Source organism: Manduca sexta, chromosome 24 (genome assembly GCF_014839805.1).
Source record: "Manduca sexta isolate Smith_Timp_Sample1 chromosome 24, JHU_Msex_v1.0, whole genome shotgun sequence".
Lineage (NCBI taxonomy): Eukaryota > Metazoa > Arthropoda > Insecta > Lepidoptera > Sphingidae > Manduca > Manduca sexta.
This window is the reverse complement of record NC_051138.1, coordinates 11,962,342-11,980,517: the sequence shown is the minus strand read 5'-3', so window position 1 is coordinate 11,980,517 and position 18,176 is coordinate 11,962,342. Positions and strand designations below refer to the sequence as shown.

The following is an 18,176-nucleotide window of genomic DNA, read 5'->3' as shown; positions in this document are numbered from 1 at the left end:
CTGGTAACGAGATGGGATCGTTGCTGGGCTGGTGGCTGCTGCGGCAGTACTACCGGCGGCGGCCGGACGCGTCGCCGGACCACGTGTACGTCATCTCCAGCATCGTCAGCTCCAAGATGTTGCGCGCCGTCGTCGAAGGGAAGGACAGTTCGTCGAGACCTTAACTGGGTTTAAATGGATGGGTGTGTGAAAAAGATATTTTTTAACAAAATGATTGTTTTCTTATGTTTACGCGAATGTTAGACATTGAAATTAAACTAATTTTCTACTAATTTTCTGCCACTGTTGATCCTGGCTTACAGGAGTTATAGTGGTGGGTGTGAGGCAGGAAAGTCTCTCTAATTTTCTACTAAGGGGACAGTCCCCGTGACCATGAAGGCTGCAAAGTCTTCGAAACGTCGGGAGAAAATAAAATATTAAAACCGCGATAGAATCCGAAAATAAGTTTAATTTCAAAATGATTGTGTTGCGCTTAGTGATTCTCAACCATCCTCAGAGTGATGAACAGATCTCAGATTTTTGGGAATCCATAAATATCGAGAATTTGGTGTTCGGCAAAAAGTTTTAGTGGTCGCAATACAATCCCACTGTTCCAAAATCTAAAATCCTTCACTACCGATAGGGTATTCTGGTGAAATTATGCGTGTTTATCAACCGCGCAGATCTCTGAACTAAATTGACCCGACCGGTTCTACGCCTATAATCCACGCGGAAGGTCTGGATGTTGCATATTAGGACAATTAGTATAATCCGACTGATTAAAAAATATAATAAAACGAAATATTGACTTATAACAAGTTTTAAAAATTCTAAAACAAAACAGTATTTATAATTTAATGAATCCTTTTAGATATAAAAAATATATTTTTTTTATTGAACTAAATTTATTGTTGACTTCATTGTACTCGCATGGACCTGCGCTCGCAGCTAACTTCACAGCCGCCAAGAAATTTAAAAGCAAATAGTTTAAAGCATGTATAGATATACTTTAGTAAATCTCTTGCATGGTCCATATTAACTCAGTAACGACCTTGCAGGTAACACGACCCTTCTGCTGTCACAACAGAGCAAGACGGCGGTGTTCGCGTTCGAGGAGGCCATCGGGTACATGTGCAACGCAAGGAGTGCCAGACAAGGACGGCGTGTCGGCCGCCGTACACGTGAGTACTACACCTTACAGGACTACGATCTTTGAGGGGGTTGTTACACCTACTTGCATAGCAGTGTCGATGCGTCCATAAAAACGAATCTTACCGTCTTCCATTTTAGGTTTATTTACGTTTGTCTTAGTTTTTGTTGTGTGTTTAATTGGCCGCAATTTGTTAATTAAGGGAATATTCTTTTAGCTCAGGATACCTTTTGGAAAATTTCATCCTTCGCCACTGTTACATAGTCGTGAATATAAAATATAAATGCTGAGGTTCCCATTGCATTGACGTCAAAGCCGATATCAAAATCTCAGTATATGTAATCGCTTTATTCGTACTGGTTAGTTTTTTAGATCGGACTTTTACACTTGTGATATTTCCTGACCCACCCTATAACAGTGTGATCATGTGCAGTGAAATAAACATTATACAGTGGCCAGAGTTATAGAGTTAAGTTTGAGAGTTACGTGTAGGCTGCGACTTATACCTACATAGACATAGGTGCATACGCACACACGTACAGGAAAATGCACAGATTAAACATCCAGCCCTATTCTTACTTTGGAGTTTATTACGTTGGCACACATCTGTGTTTTTAAAATCGCAACACGCGCCAATGCAATGCACTCGTCAAGCGCGTTTTACTAAAAATTACAAGGATACATTTAAAAGTGTGTGATGTGTAAAATGAGTGTTATATCAGTGTGAAAACACAAGCGGTATATTTTTTTTGTAATTGACGAGAATCTTTTGAAACACACCTGTTGTGCTGTCTTCATGCCGTAACGCTCATTTTTACACGCTACGTGTATTCCGACGTTATTTCGCACAACATGCGACGCGTTATACTTTAATTTGAATATGATTGTATCATTTTTGCCTCTAACATTTTTATCACGAAACAGGTAGCTTCATTAGCATCTCACTTGTACGCAAAAGGTTCGTCCCTCAACCAACAATTGCAAGCGTTGTATGCCGAGTACGGATACCACGTGTCTTACAACGCGTACTACATCTGCCACGAGCCGGCAGTCATACAGAAGATATTCAGGCGGATAAGGAACTACCATGGACCGGGGGAGGTAAAACACCAAAATACAAACAAGTAAATTTAATGTAATTTAGAAGGTTATCAATTGTATTTAGGGTTGAATTTACCATCATGTGATTAAAATTACTCGTAGGTAATACGATATTTATCGACGAATTAAAATTGTCTTTATTATTGGACATCGACTTTTTCGAATTTCGCGAGCGATGTTTGGTGCTAAATTTAGATTCAAGATCTTCTATGCTGTAGAGAGTATGAACAATGTATTTTTTTTTACAGTATCCAAGGCAAGTGGGTTCACATGAGATAGTGTTTATAAACGATTTCACTGCTGGAGTGAAGATACCGGAAGAGACTAACGGCGGACCGCACTTGAGTAAGTAATACCGACACGATATTATTCAGATCTTAAATTAATGTTATCCTCTTTATGCTGTTATTCTAGAAGATAATTTTAATACAACTGAATGATATGTTGGTCATTCGTTCGAAGTTCCTTTCACTCCTCAGATCGTTCATAATACTAAAAAATACAACTTAAAATAACATTTTTACCAAAATTGTTTGAAAATGAACCTGAGATATGAATGTTTCGTAGGTGTGCTCGGCACCGGCCTGGACCAGGAGTACACGAGCGGCGAGATGATCCTCCTGCGCACGCGCGGCAGAGCTCGCACTCACCGCGCGCACCAGCGGCACCGAGCCCAAGCTCAAGTACTACAGCGAGCTCGTCTGCGACGCGCCCACCGCCGGGTAACACACCCCGACACTACCACGTCAAACCCCGACACTACCACGTCAAACCCCGACACTACCACGTCAAACCCCGACACTACCACGTCAAACCCCGACACTACCACGTCAAACCCCGACACTACCACGTCAAACCCCGACACTACCACGTCAAACCCCGACACTACCACGTCAAACCCCAACTCTACCACGTCAAACCCCGACACTACCACGTCAAACCCCGACACTACCACGTTGAACCCCAACCTACTATTTGCTAACTAAGCTTATTCTACTGGTGTGATAATATCATCCTATCGTTGCAGGGACCAAATGCAAATGAAGGAAAAACTAAAGGAGATGGTGGAAGAATTTGTTGAAGAGCTCTTACAACCGAAAGAGAATGGTTTGTTGTAAGATAATTTATTTTTATAGCACTATAATGGTATATTATAATTGTTATTTTTCGTATACTTGATGTTACTTGTTTATATAATCACATCGTTTTGCAGCCCTACGATATGATAAAACTGTTGACGAGGGTCGGTAGGTAATATACAGGGTTGTTTTGATATAATAACGAATATTTTCACCAACAATCCTTTTAGTTTTCTGAATTTCTGATCATTTTGTAGTATAATGCGAACATGGCGCGTGCGTGAGTGTATTTCTGACTGAAAGTATGATGCCGCTGCAAAGAATTCTCTTAGAGTAGTACTCGTGGCTTTAGGGCGCGTAAAATTAAAATTAAATTTTATTAATATTTATTTTGTTCGAAACTTCACTTTTTTATTTTACATCTACGGCTGTTGTAACTTATTGTAAAGTATTATTTCTAAGTAGATAAGTATGTGGTTTCATTTAGTAACGCGATGTCAAAATGACCCTGTATAACAAATTAACAAATGGGTACAATTTATATGCAATCGGGTTTACATGATGATTTTTAAACCATACGATCATATTTTATTTTCATTTCACATTTTACATATTGTTCTAAACATTTTTTATTGAGATGTTGTTGTAACATTTGTGTATCATTTCTCTTAAAGTTTTTTAATCTTAGATTATTTTGTCTCTTATGTAAAATAATAATATCTATTATTTTAGGTGAATTTCTAACGCAATTTTGATAACTTACTCCATAATTTACTTTTGTATAACAAAACTTGTGCTACTAGGATAAAATATCTTTAAAGCTTTACGATTTAATCATCGTCCCGCTGTTTCTAAAATAAGCTATTGAGTGGCTGTGCACGCCAATATAAAGGCAAATGATTTTGCATTTAAATAAATAATACAAGCAATTTTTAAAATAAGTTTCAAAATCTACACGTATACTAATATATAAAGCTAAAGAATTTGTTTGTTTCAACGTGCTTATCTCAATAATATAAAAACATTTGATTTTTTTTTTCAGTGTTAAAAATCTATATTGCCTCTGAGTCCTATAGGCTACTTTATATCCCGGGAAATATTTAATACGGAAAAACAAAAACTTTTTTACGCGGCCGGACCCGCAGACAAAAGCTAGTAAATATAATACAGAATATACAATTTTAGAAGATTTTTCGACCGTAAATTATAAGTTTAAATAATTTTCATCCACGCACCAAAGAGACACGAACCATTCCGTTCTGTGATAGGTTGGGTATGTGATAAACATTTGGTCCACAAGACCATTTCCTTTTACTATTTGTATGGGAAATAAAATATTAATAAATACTGTTGTTTTCATTTTTATTTAAATACAAATTATTTTGAAAAAATATCCTAATGCAATAAATTATATTTTATTTATCGAAACATTTTGAAGTTACCGAAATTACAAATTTAAACATAATTTAACACTTTTCGAAATTTAAATAATTGTTTACTAACTTCATTATTATATTCTAAGTTGCTTCCTCGCCAACTTCTCCCTCTACTCGCAAACGTTCTTTCTCCTTGAGGTTTAACTCTATGAGGTTATCTAACTCTGGACTCAGTAAAACGGCTAGCCCTGCAGTCGCCGGCACCTGTTCATAGATTTCTGAGTTAATTTCGTATTTTAAATATACTCAGGTCCCGGATTGGAATCCCGGGAAGGGGAGAGAGTGAGTGGTTGGGTTTTTCAGCTCAGTATCAGCCGATAGGCCGGAATTTGTGCTCGATGTGGCGATAGGCTCGCCTCCTAACACAGGAATACACTCGACTTGTGTGTTTGTGTGAAATATACGAAGCGATGATACCTACCTACCATTGCTGCATAATGATACAAAAACGCTAAATTAACAAATGTTTTAACATACTTCCGCAAAAACTGGCTTAGCAGCGTCCCATCTCTCGATGTGATTCTCTATGATCTTCACACACGCCGTTGCCTTTGGAATTATCCTTCCCAAATTACTACATGAAAACACATTTGTAATTTATAAACCAACTCTATTACTTTTATAGTCTGTGGTTTTGAACCAGTCATTGTACAATCGAACAGAACTGATGGATTGAAGATTAAATAAGATGTTGAAGGAAACGAGTTTAGGACCTCTTTATTAGAGATAGATATTAAAGTCATCCATCTCTAATAAATAGTCATGGAACGAACTGCCGATACCAATGACAGCAGGTTCAAATCCTAAGAGCAACAACGCCTTTTTTTCAAAAAAAAATTATGGGTGTATTCTTTGTGAAGGAAAATATCGTGAGGAAAACTGCATACCTGAGAAATTCTCTGTAGGAATTTTGAGAGTGTGTGAAGTCTACCAATCCGTACTAGGCCAGCGTGGTGGACTAAGGCCTAATCCCTTAAAGTCATTTTTAATCGCCATTATTCAATACACCAGTCCTGGATTTGTAAATAGGCCGTATAGGCACAAGCCTCTTAGGGGCGGCAGATATCAGAGGACACTCACTCGATTTAATATTCATTAGTTTATTTAACTTTAGTGCCTTCCATAATACAAACAAATGGAAAATGATTAAGTATTTTAGAAATCTACATACATACATAAACCTACCTACATGGGGCGGGGGAAATAAAGTGGCCTACACTCATAAAAAATGTAAATCAACCACCGGAATATACCCAAATACTTAATCAAGATGTATTGAATGTTTTTTAAGAAATAACGTGATACAGCAGACAAGTGCTGGAGTGGAGATTGCGTTTAGGTAGTATATGGCACACCCAGCTGCACGATAGGCCGATGACTTGAAACAAGTGGCGGGTATCAGATGGATAGGGGCTGTTCAAAGCTGGTATGGTTGGCGCTTATTTGGGGAGGCTCTGGGAGGGAGGATCACAGTAGTCGACCACAGATCGATTGAATATTTGATTGTGATTGAGCTATGGCTTTTATTATATACCTCTTAGGTCCAAATGGGAGGCAAGCAGATGCAATGGATTTTGACGAAGAAACTAATTTCGATACTAAAGATGAACACCTTTTTTTTTTTTACATCACTGCAAAAGCATTTAAGTACAGGTACTTTCTATTTAAAGCTGTTCGATGTTACTTAAATAGAGCTAACTCAAAAAGCGGCACGCAGGTCATCTGCAGGAACTGGATTTCGAGTTCTGGTATGAAGCACTTGTCCCGGTCCATCATGAGAGGTGGAAGGTCCCGCGACTCTTCTCCACGTCGCCTTGCTTGAAGAACTCCGTTAATACTGCAGCCTGAACAAAAACAATTACTTGCTGCTACTGCTAGCCAATTTGTATCCGCCAGGATAGCGATCACTGTACACAATATAGGTAAAACCCACCATAATGGCCGACGTAAGTGTGTTGCCTTCCAGGATCAGCCTGTTTATATCCAGTTTCGAATAGGCCGGCATAATTGTGTTAATTAACGAGGGGTAATACTTCATCAATTGATGATCTATTTAGAGTTCACTCCACTGACCATCAGGTGCAGTGGAGAACTTTGCGGAGGCCGTATAAAAAAAAAAGTCAGTTACCCGCTCAAAGTAATTGACGATCTTATAGCCAATTTCAAAAAACAATGTTAAGCGCTACCTTCTGAATTGGAACAATCAGAAAGTACTTCCCGTGCCTAACGATCGACGTACTAAGTAAAGTACCATTTATGATTGAATTATTTTCGGGATCCACCTACAGATATTGATCAAGGTCGTATCGGGTATTTGAACCCGATCTTAAAGTCATTCAATCTGATTGTCGTCAACTATCTGATTTTCTAGCATAATACAGCACCACCTGTTAAAGTAATTTTTAAATGCTGTATCTCACTTATAAGTATGAGCAAGAACAAAATATACAGAAATACGACACGAAATCATACTGTCTGGGCATCCATAGAAGCTATAAGACTAACAGGCAGAGGCGACCTTAAGAGGAGGCGAACCGGGCAAACGTTCCAGTCCTCGGGCGTACAGGTCTTCGAGGACCCCATTTTATTATCTAACCAACGGAACGGTCAAAACCGAGGAACTTTGCTTTCCTCTGGGACCTCGCGTCATTAAGGGCCTCCACTGCTGACGTGAAATGTGAACTAACCGCGGTCTTCTTGACGCTGTTCCAGTCTTTGAGCTGATCGCTGAGGTCTGCGGCGTTCATGAGCAGCGCCTGAAGACACGCGCTATGCATCCGATTGCCTTTCTGGTAATCTTGAGATATTGATTTAAACTCGTTCAGGTTCCTAAATGAAACCAGTGTTCTTGAAAATATTTTTAGAAATTATGACAAATTTAAATGTTTGAGCACTGTTTTTCTTTATGACTTCCGTAGTCATACGAGTCAATAGTATACAAAAAATCTTCTATAACGAAAAATAGTAAAAATAATTCTTCTATAATTTTTCCAAACCGCAATATTAATATGAATTTACTTACTGACTTGTAGCCACCTTACCTAGCGTCTTTCTAGAAAATAACTATAGATGCACCAGATCCACTGTCTTATCCTTTAAAAAAATATCACTAACTTGAAATAATTAGCCAGATCGGAAGCCAGAATGTAATCCCTGAGGAGCATGATGGCCCGATCATATTCCCTCCGCGGCAATGCCTCCAGAATGTCGCACCCCTCCGTGTTAAGAATGCACATAGCTTGCGCGAGGTGATGACGCTCCATTACACTGCCTTCACTGGAGTATAACGCGGCTAGGGTCGTTTCTGACGCGAAATGAAATGAAAATAGTCGGCTCATCACGAAGGTAATTCAATAGAATTTATGAAAAGCCACTTAGGTAAGCAGTAAATGAGGTAAGTGGAGATACAAACCTGTTGAATAAAACAAAAAGCAAATCAAAGTCAAGAGTTACTATATTATGTAATGTTACCAAAATTAAAGATTGAAAGATGAATCGAATGTATCTAAGATTACAGCTATGCGTGTTCACGATGTATATTGAACACATATTGTTCTATTACCTTGCTATCTGTTTTTACTGGATAACGACATACGCCCGAAATTAATAACCAATCCTAATCCAATGTATGCCATCTAAGATTGATAATTCATTCGTTTTTATGGATAAAGCATGCCAATAACCAATCCATAGATTGAGTAAGCTATCAATAACAATAATCGATCTTTGAGAGGACGGATTACAGATCATAGATTACCCTCTGTTTGAAAATGACAGTTTACGCTTGCCAATACTCTATCTACCCGTTTTGACGTTTGGTTTGATTGTTGTAAACAATCGCATTTTCCAATCGGACCAATTCTTCAGTTTACTCCATATGTTTTGAATATCGCTTACACTGATTTTAAGGGAAACGAAAAGGCAATGGAAATATCCATATTCTCTAGTGACAGTGACGACAGTGATTTGGAGGGACTAGCGATACTGATAGCGAAACTGAAAGTCGCGTTTCATCACGGGTAATGAAAAGAGTTAACTACATGCAGACCCTGGATGAGTTTGATTTCACGTTTAGATTAGGCTTTCGAAATCTGCTTGCCAATCAGTGTTAGTTAAACTGATCTCGTATATTCGTGTTACTTCTATGTACAAGGTAAATAATTTTTGACATTATTTACAAAAAATACCGTACCTACCGAACTATTAGATAGGTGCTAACAAGGGGCAATTGCATCGTTTGTTCAGGAACTATGGTGTTTCTCCATTCCATCAACTTTTGCTGAGGAATAGGAAATATTTATATTATCTTTTCAGGACATTTGGTACATGGAAACGTCGCTTCCCTGTGATTGCATTGACATTGCGTTTATCTTTACCTAAAGTTCAAACAATAATAATTGCAACTGCAGTTTTGCACAATATTTGTCGGAATCACAGGCTAGAGGAAATTCCAACCGAAGTGGAGTTATCAACTGCTGATATTATTAATTATGAAAACAATATAGAGAATCAAGATGGTGGAGAAAGAACAGCATTAACAAATAACTTCTTTACTTAGTAAAATAAAATACCTTTACAATCACTGCTATTTATTTTATTGCTTATCTACATTTGTAATTCAAAATAATAATTACAAATTAACATAGTTTTATTAGTTGAGAGTTAAAACATAGAAACAGGCAAAATTTCTATACATTATCTATACTATTATATAAAGCTGAAGAGTATGTTCGTTTGAACGCGCTGGTCTCAGGAACTTCCGGTTCCAATTGAAAAATTCTTGTAGTGTTGAAAAACGGCTAAAATTGATTACTTTTGAGAGCTTCCGTTGCGTGCGCTGCATAAACGGTGTAAGTTATGCAACAATTATGTATAACGGAATTGTAATTTGTTCAATAACACTGGATAATCTGTACAGAGTCCAATTATTATTATATGGCACCGAGTGTACTGCGTACTTCATACTAAAAACTAAATCCTTTAAAGATTTATTAATATATTATGAACAATGTTATTAAACTTCAGTGTCAAAATATGTTAGCAACCACATTACTCACGTTCCATTTTGAAACTAATTAAAAAGTTTGTATCTTAAATATGACATGTACTAATTATTAATTATTCCTTTGGAGGGCTAAAATGCATAAAATATTTTTTTATTACTCCAAGTCTTATTTTTCGCAATTAGGCAAATATTGAAACGAATAGTTTGTATGGAAAATACAAAAAGTATTTTTTTTTTTACGAATGGAATATTCTGCATAAAATGGAATGGTCAGGAGGGAACGCATCTGGAAAGGACTGCCAGCGATCTATCGTTGAAGGCAAGCAAGGATAGGCGAGTTAAGATATTGGCATGCCGGTAGGAGAGCAATCGAAAGATAGTCGGCAATCTAAGATAGGTTTCAGTCTTGGATAGTAGATACATTATTAATTTCGGGCGATAGTCGATAGTAGCTAAGGTAATCATTAAGCTTTTAAATTAAAGCAATTATTCAACTACAGGCCGGGCCTGTTTTTAAATAGTATTCGAAAATTAAGTAGTTTAAAGGTAGTAGTACTATTTAGTTTCCGTACAATTTTCGTTTATATAACCCACTTAAGTATAAGCAGATGTTTATATTGTTAATTGTTTTTTGTAGAGTCATTTCCGTAGTACAATTTCAATTAGGGCATAGGTTTAAGGAAGACAATCACATAATGTAATTTAGTTTACAAATTACAACGTTGCCGGTCTGTTACAAATTACATAATGTTATTTAGTGCTTAAGTATTGTTTATAATGATTGTGTTCTGTGCTATGCCATTAGATAAAAAACAACTGAAGGTCCTTATACTCGCGATGCTATCAATATTTGAATAAATTTTAAAACATGTAGTTAATCATTATAGTGAAATGGTGATTGCTTACGTCCATGAATGTGGAAGCTGTTGGTTGTTCCGCGGTGATCCAAGTCGTGCATCAACCCCGCCACTAAATACATGAAACCTTGCAATTCACTGTTAAAAATAATATTTAGGTATATTATTCCGCTTAGTAAGTATTAGTATGTATCCTTTATTACAGTTGTTTTGATTGTAGCTTTAATGTGACTGTGGGAAGATGGGCACATTGCTTATTTGAAGGCAAAGGAATCGAAATTCAAAAAGGGAGGGTATCTTAGGCGATAGGATTTTTTATTAATCGCATAAGCTCCTAATTTTTGTAGCATCGGCGCAAAAGATGCTGTAACATCATGTTGTAGACAAAATTAGTGGTATCTACTGTCTAATTGGTACATTTATATTTGTCTATGTTTAATTATTTTTTTGTAGCAACACTGCCTCTTCCCATCATCAGCTCGTAAGACACATAAAACGTATTTTTTTTATTACTAATTACTTCAACAAATATAAATGATCCGTCATAGTGGTTTCCAATGGCGAAGGGTGAAATTTTTAAAAGGGAAACCTGAGGCTAAAATTGCCTTAGTCAACATATCGCGGTCAATTTAGTAGAAAACAAAAACTAAGACAAATGTAAATAAACCTAAAAGGGAAGCTGGTAGGAGGTATTTCGCCATTGGTGGTTTCATCAACAATACCAACTAATTAAAAAGTTATAATGTTACTTGAAATATCCCTGCTGTATGAGTTTGTAGTTGGTGAGCGCTGCGTACGCCCACTGCGCCACGTTAAACGCATGCATCCAGTTGTGGTACGGAACGTCGCGGTAGCCCTTCTTCACATACAGGATGAAACGGGCTAATTTTTGTTGTTTAATTTTGTATCTGCTCAATATGGAATAGTTTTTATTTAATTTTAAATAAATTTACGGTGCAATAACTTAGTCCGAATTGTTAAAGTGATGGAAGCTAGCAGTAGGTAAGCTCGGGCGACATCTTATGCAGATGCTAATGGTGGTACCTCAAAGGTATTGTGAATTCGATGACGGAATATACTGAGTTGAAATATAATTTCAACAAACAAGACAATGTTTCTCGACTAGACTAGACTATTATGCCGGTCTGTTGTTTCAGACTTTGGAACGCGGGAAAATTACCTATTTCTCCAGAAGTGGGGGCAAGAAGATAAAAAATCATGTTAAAAATATCTGCCTACTAGGAAACAATGAACATTTAAAACTAATATTCTCACTTTGTTTCAAACCCTAAATCATAGAACATCTTCATCACATAACAAGGCAACTCTCGCAATGGCAGAGCCCTCGGGTTGAAGTGCAGACTGGTCACGTGAGGGTGGTTATGGAACCCTGAACACTCCAACATTCGAACCACTTCTGCGTCACCCACCTAGAAGGCATGATATTATTTAATTGATTGATAGTTTACACCGTTCGTAAGTACTGGCAAACTTGATCATGATTATGCCTACTGTAAATAGGTAACGATTTCTATTTAAAATGTCTGAAACTGACATTGACTCACAAAGTCATAATTCTACATTAAGAAAGAGCACCGCCTGAAGATATCATCTTGTTTCTGGAAACACTAAGGAAGGTAGGTGTTTCTCGACAAGAGGTTGAAACCGTGTACGCGACATTGCCTAACTCTTGTGTCGTGAGTATCAGAACTTTTAGTTCAACAACACCCTAACTAGAAACAATTATTTACAAATCACTGTTAAACCAATGTACCTATCAATGGGATCAAAGTATCAGTAACTCAATAATTATAATTTAAAATTAAGAATGTACGTGTAATTATGTTTAAACGAGAGTGCAAGGAAATCTGTCAATAAACTTCACCTTCATATGATACATGACTAGCTCATTGGCAAGAGTGTTTCTGATATGAGCTTCTTGTATCTTCTGATACACAACCGAATGTATAATGCACACGCCACAATAGATGCTGAAGGCGAGCGCCATTTCTTCGTCCATTCCGTCAAAGTACGGATCTCCTACCTTGTTGATTAGCTGGCCCACCCCTATGATGCCTGTTTGTTCCCTAATTGGGAAGCAGAGGATGGTTCTAGAACAAAGTAATAACTTTATTTCTCAAATTATCGGGACTGTTGAGAGAGTAGATTAGGATAAGGTTAAAGAACTAGATGTAGTGCATGTTTATACTTAAATTTTAAGCTACATTACAGACGAAACAACATAAACTTGATCAATAAGTCGAGACCGATTGCGGAAATGAATCAATCAAAATGGAGATAATCGTAATGCTCAGTCGAATTTTGATGGTTTCTTTTCAGGGTATCTGGAGATAGCTATTAGGAGAGCTAAATAGCTATTATGGAGATGTATACGTGCAAACTCAGCTTCGATTTTTCTATAAAAAATTACCCTAGGAGAGTAAAATATAATAACAAACTTGCTATCGACGCCGGGCAAGCCATCGATGCTCGAGTCAAATTGGGGATGATCTTTAGGCTTCTTAGCGTTGATGAGAGTGCCAGTCTTAATCACTTGACCGGCTATACCCAAGTTAATCGGAAAGCGTCGTTCAGTCTCCTTGTCCTCCTAAAGAGAGGTCAGTCTATTAATCCCTTTAACCGTAATGTATATAGATGAAGAAATATATGTGTGAGTAACATAAAAGAAAATAATAAAGAAAAACCATGAAAGGTTTAAACAACTGCTTATGAGCAATGAGCAGCGGAAGCTATTTGTGTGCGTTTTCCAAATATGATTTATGTGGGATTGAATTTAGTTAGGTAGGCTATCGTAAAAACTAATACAGACCCGACAAGCCCTCATCGATCAAGATGGAGGAAGATGGGTAGAAAAATACTTATCTAATATTGGACCACCACGTTTAATGTTATAAGTAAATAATTAGTGCATACTCTAAACGCCGATGAAGAATCAACCAATTCCATTTTCTCGACGTCGACCAACAACACTGAGCAGTGCTCCGCTCTGGTGAGTTGCTTCGCTTGATCCATCGCTATTTGCAGGAGAGTCTCTAAAGATGCTACCTACAAAAAATCCGAATATTCCTCTTTGTCGCATTGATTTAAGGTAGATTTTTAAAAAACGATCACATACTTTTACTATTATAATACTACACTAAGAATCAATCAAACAAAATTACTCATCTATATGTCAAACAAACTTTGTGCTGCTTGATACTTTATGATATACTAAGATAAAAAAGAACGAAGAAGAGTTGGTTGTGGAAAGGACTGCCGAGAGGAATGTCAGCAGGTTCAAAACCCAAAGGCACACATCTCTGATTTCTCTAAAATATTATGTGTGTATTCTTTGTGAATTATCGCTTGCTTTAACGGTGAAGGAAAACATCGTGAGGAAACCTGCATACCTGAGAAGTTCTTTACAGGAATTTCGAGGGTGTGTGAAGTCTACCAATCCGCACTAGGCCAGCGTGGTGGACTAAGAACTAATCCCTCTCAGTAGTAGACGAGGCCCGTGCTCAGCAGTGGGCAAGTATATAATACAGGGCTGGTATTATTATTATAACATAAAAACGAAGCAATTAAGATCGTTTTTAAAAATCTGCTTTTAATGATAAATATGGTAACAAGTCAGGTTGGACATCTCTTGCAGTTGAACTATGTTCAGCAGTGGACATTCCGTGGTTGATGATGATTATCATAACAAATTTTTAGTTCGCTGTGAAATTTGCGCCAAATAGTACACGTGCATATACACTCCTATACCAGGTAACCATCTACATAGGTAACTTACAGAAGTTTTTTTTACACGCACGGCGATATGACCCCACTGAACCTGATAGAAGTGGAATGGCAACCACATAGAGTATCGCCTGACAGGTGATGATTACCGCCAGTCGGCACAATCATCCGGTCTATTTGTAACCGGATATACACTGGCTCATCCCGGAACACTTACGTGGGCCAGTGCGGGAGTTACTCTTTACCTTACCTTTACCTCTTTACGGCAGGTACGTCCTTTGTGCGGTGGTCGCTAACCGGGCGAATATAAATATCCTACCACCAGCGAAGGTAAGTATATTATAAGTAAAATAAGTAGATATGCAAATACAAATCTATGCGTTATATGTATGGGTGTAGCCAAGGTCTTGGGGCAGGTGAGGGGCAACTGGACCCCATTAAACACAAGTAAAAAAAAATGTATTTGTATTGGATAATTGGGACTTCCTATATAAAATTTCTACTTGACTCCTCTTGGATCTGAAGATGGATACGCTCATGATAATTTTTTATATTTGTTATACCTGAGTAAACAGTCTCCGCGCGACTCGCAAAAGCTGTTGACATTTCTGTTTCAAGGTGCATTCGTATTCAAAACATATGGCTTTCTTCAGGGTGGGCCATGAAAATCTGTATGAAATAGCTGAATAAGTAAGTACTTAGATATCTCACTAGCTTTTGCTCGCGGCTTCGCCCGCGTGAAGGAATTTTCCGGAATAAAAGTCCCGTTAAAAAGTATCCGATTTAATTATATTAATAGCTCACTATTTTGGTCATAGTGGCTTTCACATAAAAGGTCGATATATGCTGTCTCGGGCTTTTATTTAGAATTATTTAAGACAAACAATCCTACGCTACATCACCTTTGTCTAACTCCAACGGTTTAGGCAGCGTACACCAAGATAGAATTTTTTTCGTGAAACAGGAATAAACACACACATACATACATACACACACACACATCCTCACAAACTTGCATTTATTATATAAGTAGAATAGGATATAATAAAATCGTAGGTTTTAATATATTACTGAGATTTATTACGTATGTCTGTTGACATATAACGCCAAACCCGCTCATAGAAAAAATATTCAGCTTTATACTCTGTAACATATACATATGTTTTAACTCAATAACATCACCCCACGAAATCTAAAGATTAAATTATTTTTTAAGTTTAGTTAGAAATCTCATAGTACCCTAGCAGCATCGCACGTGTTTTGTACACCGGACAGTATACAGGGGATACAGAGCGATTGGAAAAGAATTATTAGGCTAACTGTGGGCAGAAGGCTAGTTAAAAAAACACAAAACAGCTGCAGTCCCTCCTTTTTAATCTGTCCTTATACATATGACGTTAATGTGAAGAACACTTTTACACGCATTTCACGTATGTTTAGGAGATAATAGTTTGACTCAGTTTTAACGATTGGCCAAATGACTAATCATGATCAGCCTGTAATCTGAAATTTTTGCCCGATATGGCGATAGGCTCGCCCCCTATCACATCATGAGACAGAACACACTTGGCAAAAAATCAGTGCACTAGTTGCGCCTCTGCATAACCCTTCGGGGATAAATGCGTAATGTCTGCAAATGCTTAATGAGGTTAATTATCTGGGAAAATCATAAAGGATCTAACGCAAAATATGTGTGTATTCGAACCCCGGACATTAATATTTATAAGTTTGTAAAAGGTGTTCCATAAATAGTGGTCTATTGGTATCTTATAATATAAACGTACAGAAAACACTCGTGTATCACAACAGGAACATGTTCCTCAAGGATCTTCGGCGCGACAACACAAACTATCACTGCAAATGGCTTGTCCATCACTGGGAACATGACTATGCGTTTCTTCATATTATCTTTTGACACAAACTGGAATAAAAACATAATGCCTTTGGAGACATTTTATAAAACAAATTAAAATACAATTAGGTAGGTGCACATTCCGTATTCACTGCTACAGGATACTTTAATACACTGTTATTAATGTTGCTAATCCACAATAGATATAAGGTCAGGCCATATTCCGTCTACGGAAGTATATCCGTCTTTTGCAATCACAAGCGTTGTAATCGGAGGACAGTTTGATGGCCGTTGAGGTAAAAAGGGGTTTATTTGACTTTCTTACCTATACGGCTATCGTAATTGCCCTTCGAATAGAACGCCTGTAATTGCAAAAAGACCGATTTGCCCCAATAGACGGAAAAGGGACTCCCCTGACCTTACCAACAACTTAAATATACGACACACCTACTTGTGTAGCTATACTTATTTATTATTGTAGCTTACAGGCATAACAATAGCTTGAAAATCAGGTTCAAAATTCGTAAGAAGATCCGACTGTTCCATAGTTGTTTTGAGTGTTTCGCACAGTTTCGGTGACATCTAAAATAAAAATAAACACGAAACTTTGAGGAACGCGTAAGTTAGAATATAGTTGTAACCGGATGGGCTTAAGTTTCCTACATGGTCTTTCTTTTTACTAGTACATTTGACTCTGTGAAATGTACTAGTAAGAAGTAGAAAGAGATTGTTCTCTTTCTACCTAGTTCCTTGTTCGTCAGCTATATTATCTAACGGAGATTTTGTAATAATTTCTTCGTTAAGACTACAAGAATATTGTAAAACATACATTGATTTTAATTTTTCTCGGTAGCGTAGCAGTGCCCACAGCTTCTATAGATGCCTCCATACGTTCTCCGTTAACTATAATCTGAAGCACCAATTCAGCTTCACATTCTTCACAGAGCTGCAATTACATGATTTAGGAAGCTTAAGATACTAGACTATATTTTTCTTTGTATTAGTTTCAAGAAGAGAAAAGTTTTAAGAAGTAAGATACTATGTACTACCTAATGAATCATTTTGAAACGACAAAACCGTTAACGTTTTTCATTCGGAATATTTATCATTGTGTTGCCATTACAACTCCTAGTTCCCGATAAAAATACCTTATGTATTAAAAATAACTTATGTGTAAATAATATGAAAATAAATCCTTACGTAAGTATTTATTTTCACTTGTAATTGATAGCAAAATTCGTCGCCGAGACTCATTATTAAATCTAAAATTTTGCCAGGATCACTTCTTTGTATACTTTTTCTTCTATACTTTTTCTGACTAGCCATGCTAATAAAGCTAGTTAAATAAATGTAAAAAATGTTTAAATCCCTTTTAACAAAAGCTCAGAGATAAAAAATTACTTTGATGAACTTGATATTGACAAGAGGAAGAGACCAAAAAATCGACGAGGCCTGAGGACGAGACAATGACATCGAGATTTGACATAAACTCTAACCTTCCCATTCAAGTGCATTTTATATTGATCTCCGATTGTCCACTCTGTCACTATCATCAGTCGATGTATTGTAAGTAGTAGCATTTGCCCGCGGCTCCGCCAGCATGATATAGTTGTTTCAGGATAAGGTTTTCCGTTATAAAAGACACGCTTTATATTTTCCCGGGATAGAAAGCCCATATTCTTCCCAAGCGCAACCCTGAATAATATTGTTAACATTAGAAGTTATTATTTGACTAGCTTTTGCCCGCGGCTCCGCCCGCGTTATAAAGTTTTTCAGGCTAAAATTTTCCGTTATAAAAGTAGTAAGTAGTTTCCCGGGAGCCTATGTTCTTCCCAGGGTCTCAAACTGCCTCCATACCAAATTTCATCTTAATACGTCGGGCAGTTTTTGAGTTTACCGCGTTCAGTCAGGCAGAAATATGTGGCTGGGGTCTTTGTTTTATAATAAATTTTTAGAGGAACAATTCCATCGTA

General features: G+C 37.2%; 1 protein-coding gene and 2 long non-coding RNA genes across 3 annotated transcripts; 2 read left to right on the top strand and 1 right to left on the bottom strand.

Annotated features, from left to right (window-relative positions):
* Positions 1-138: 138 nt before the first annotated feature.
* On the top strand, positions 139-2,870 carry LOC119190497. The gene is made up of 5 exons (XR_005112943.1): positions 139-182; positions 1,038-1,160; positions 2,054-2,230; positions 2,479-2,575; positions 2,798-2,870. It is a non-coding gene; the product is annotated as an uncharacterized LOC119190497 (long non-coding RNA).
* LOC119190499 lies at positions 2,869-4,656 on the top strand. Its single transcript, XR_005112944.1, has 2 exons — positions 2,869-2,952; positions 3,258-4,656. It is a non-coding gene; the product is annotated as an uncharacterized LOC119190499 (long non-coding RNA).
* A 113-nt stretch (positions 4,657-4,769) lies between these two features.
* Positions 4,770-17,654, bottom strand: LOC115443066 (cGMP-dependent 3',5'-cyclic phosphodiesterase-like). The gene is given in 17 exon segments (XM_037442502.1): positions 4,770-4,949; positions 5,223-5,319; positions 6,445-6,535; positions 6,538-6,589; positions 7,433-7,574; positions 7,860-8,049; positions 10,657-10,745; positions 11,357-11,515; positions 11,883-12,037; positions 12,493-12,718; positions 13,067-13,215; positions 13,542-13,673; positions 14,915-15,020; positions 16,136-16,272; positions 16,690-16,785; positions 17,033-17,149; positions 17,404-17,654. Coding segments are annotated over 17 exon segments (2,187 nt in total). The 5' UTR covers positions 17,530-17,654; the 3' UTR covers positions 4,770-4,826.
* Positions 17,655-18,176: the final 522 nt, after the last annotated feature.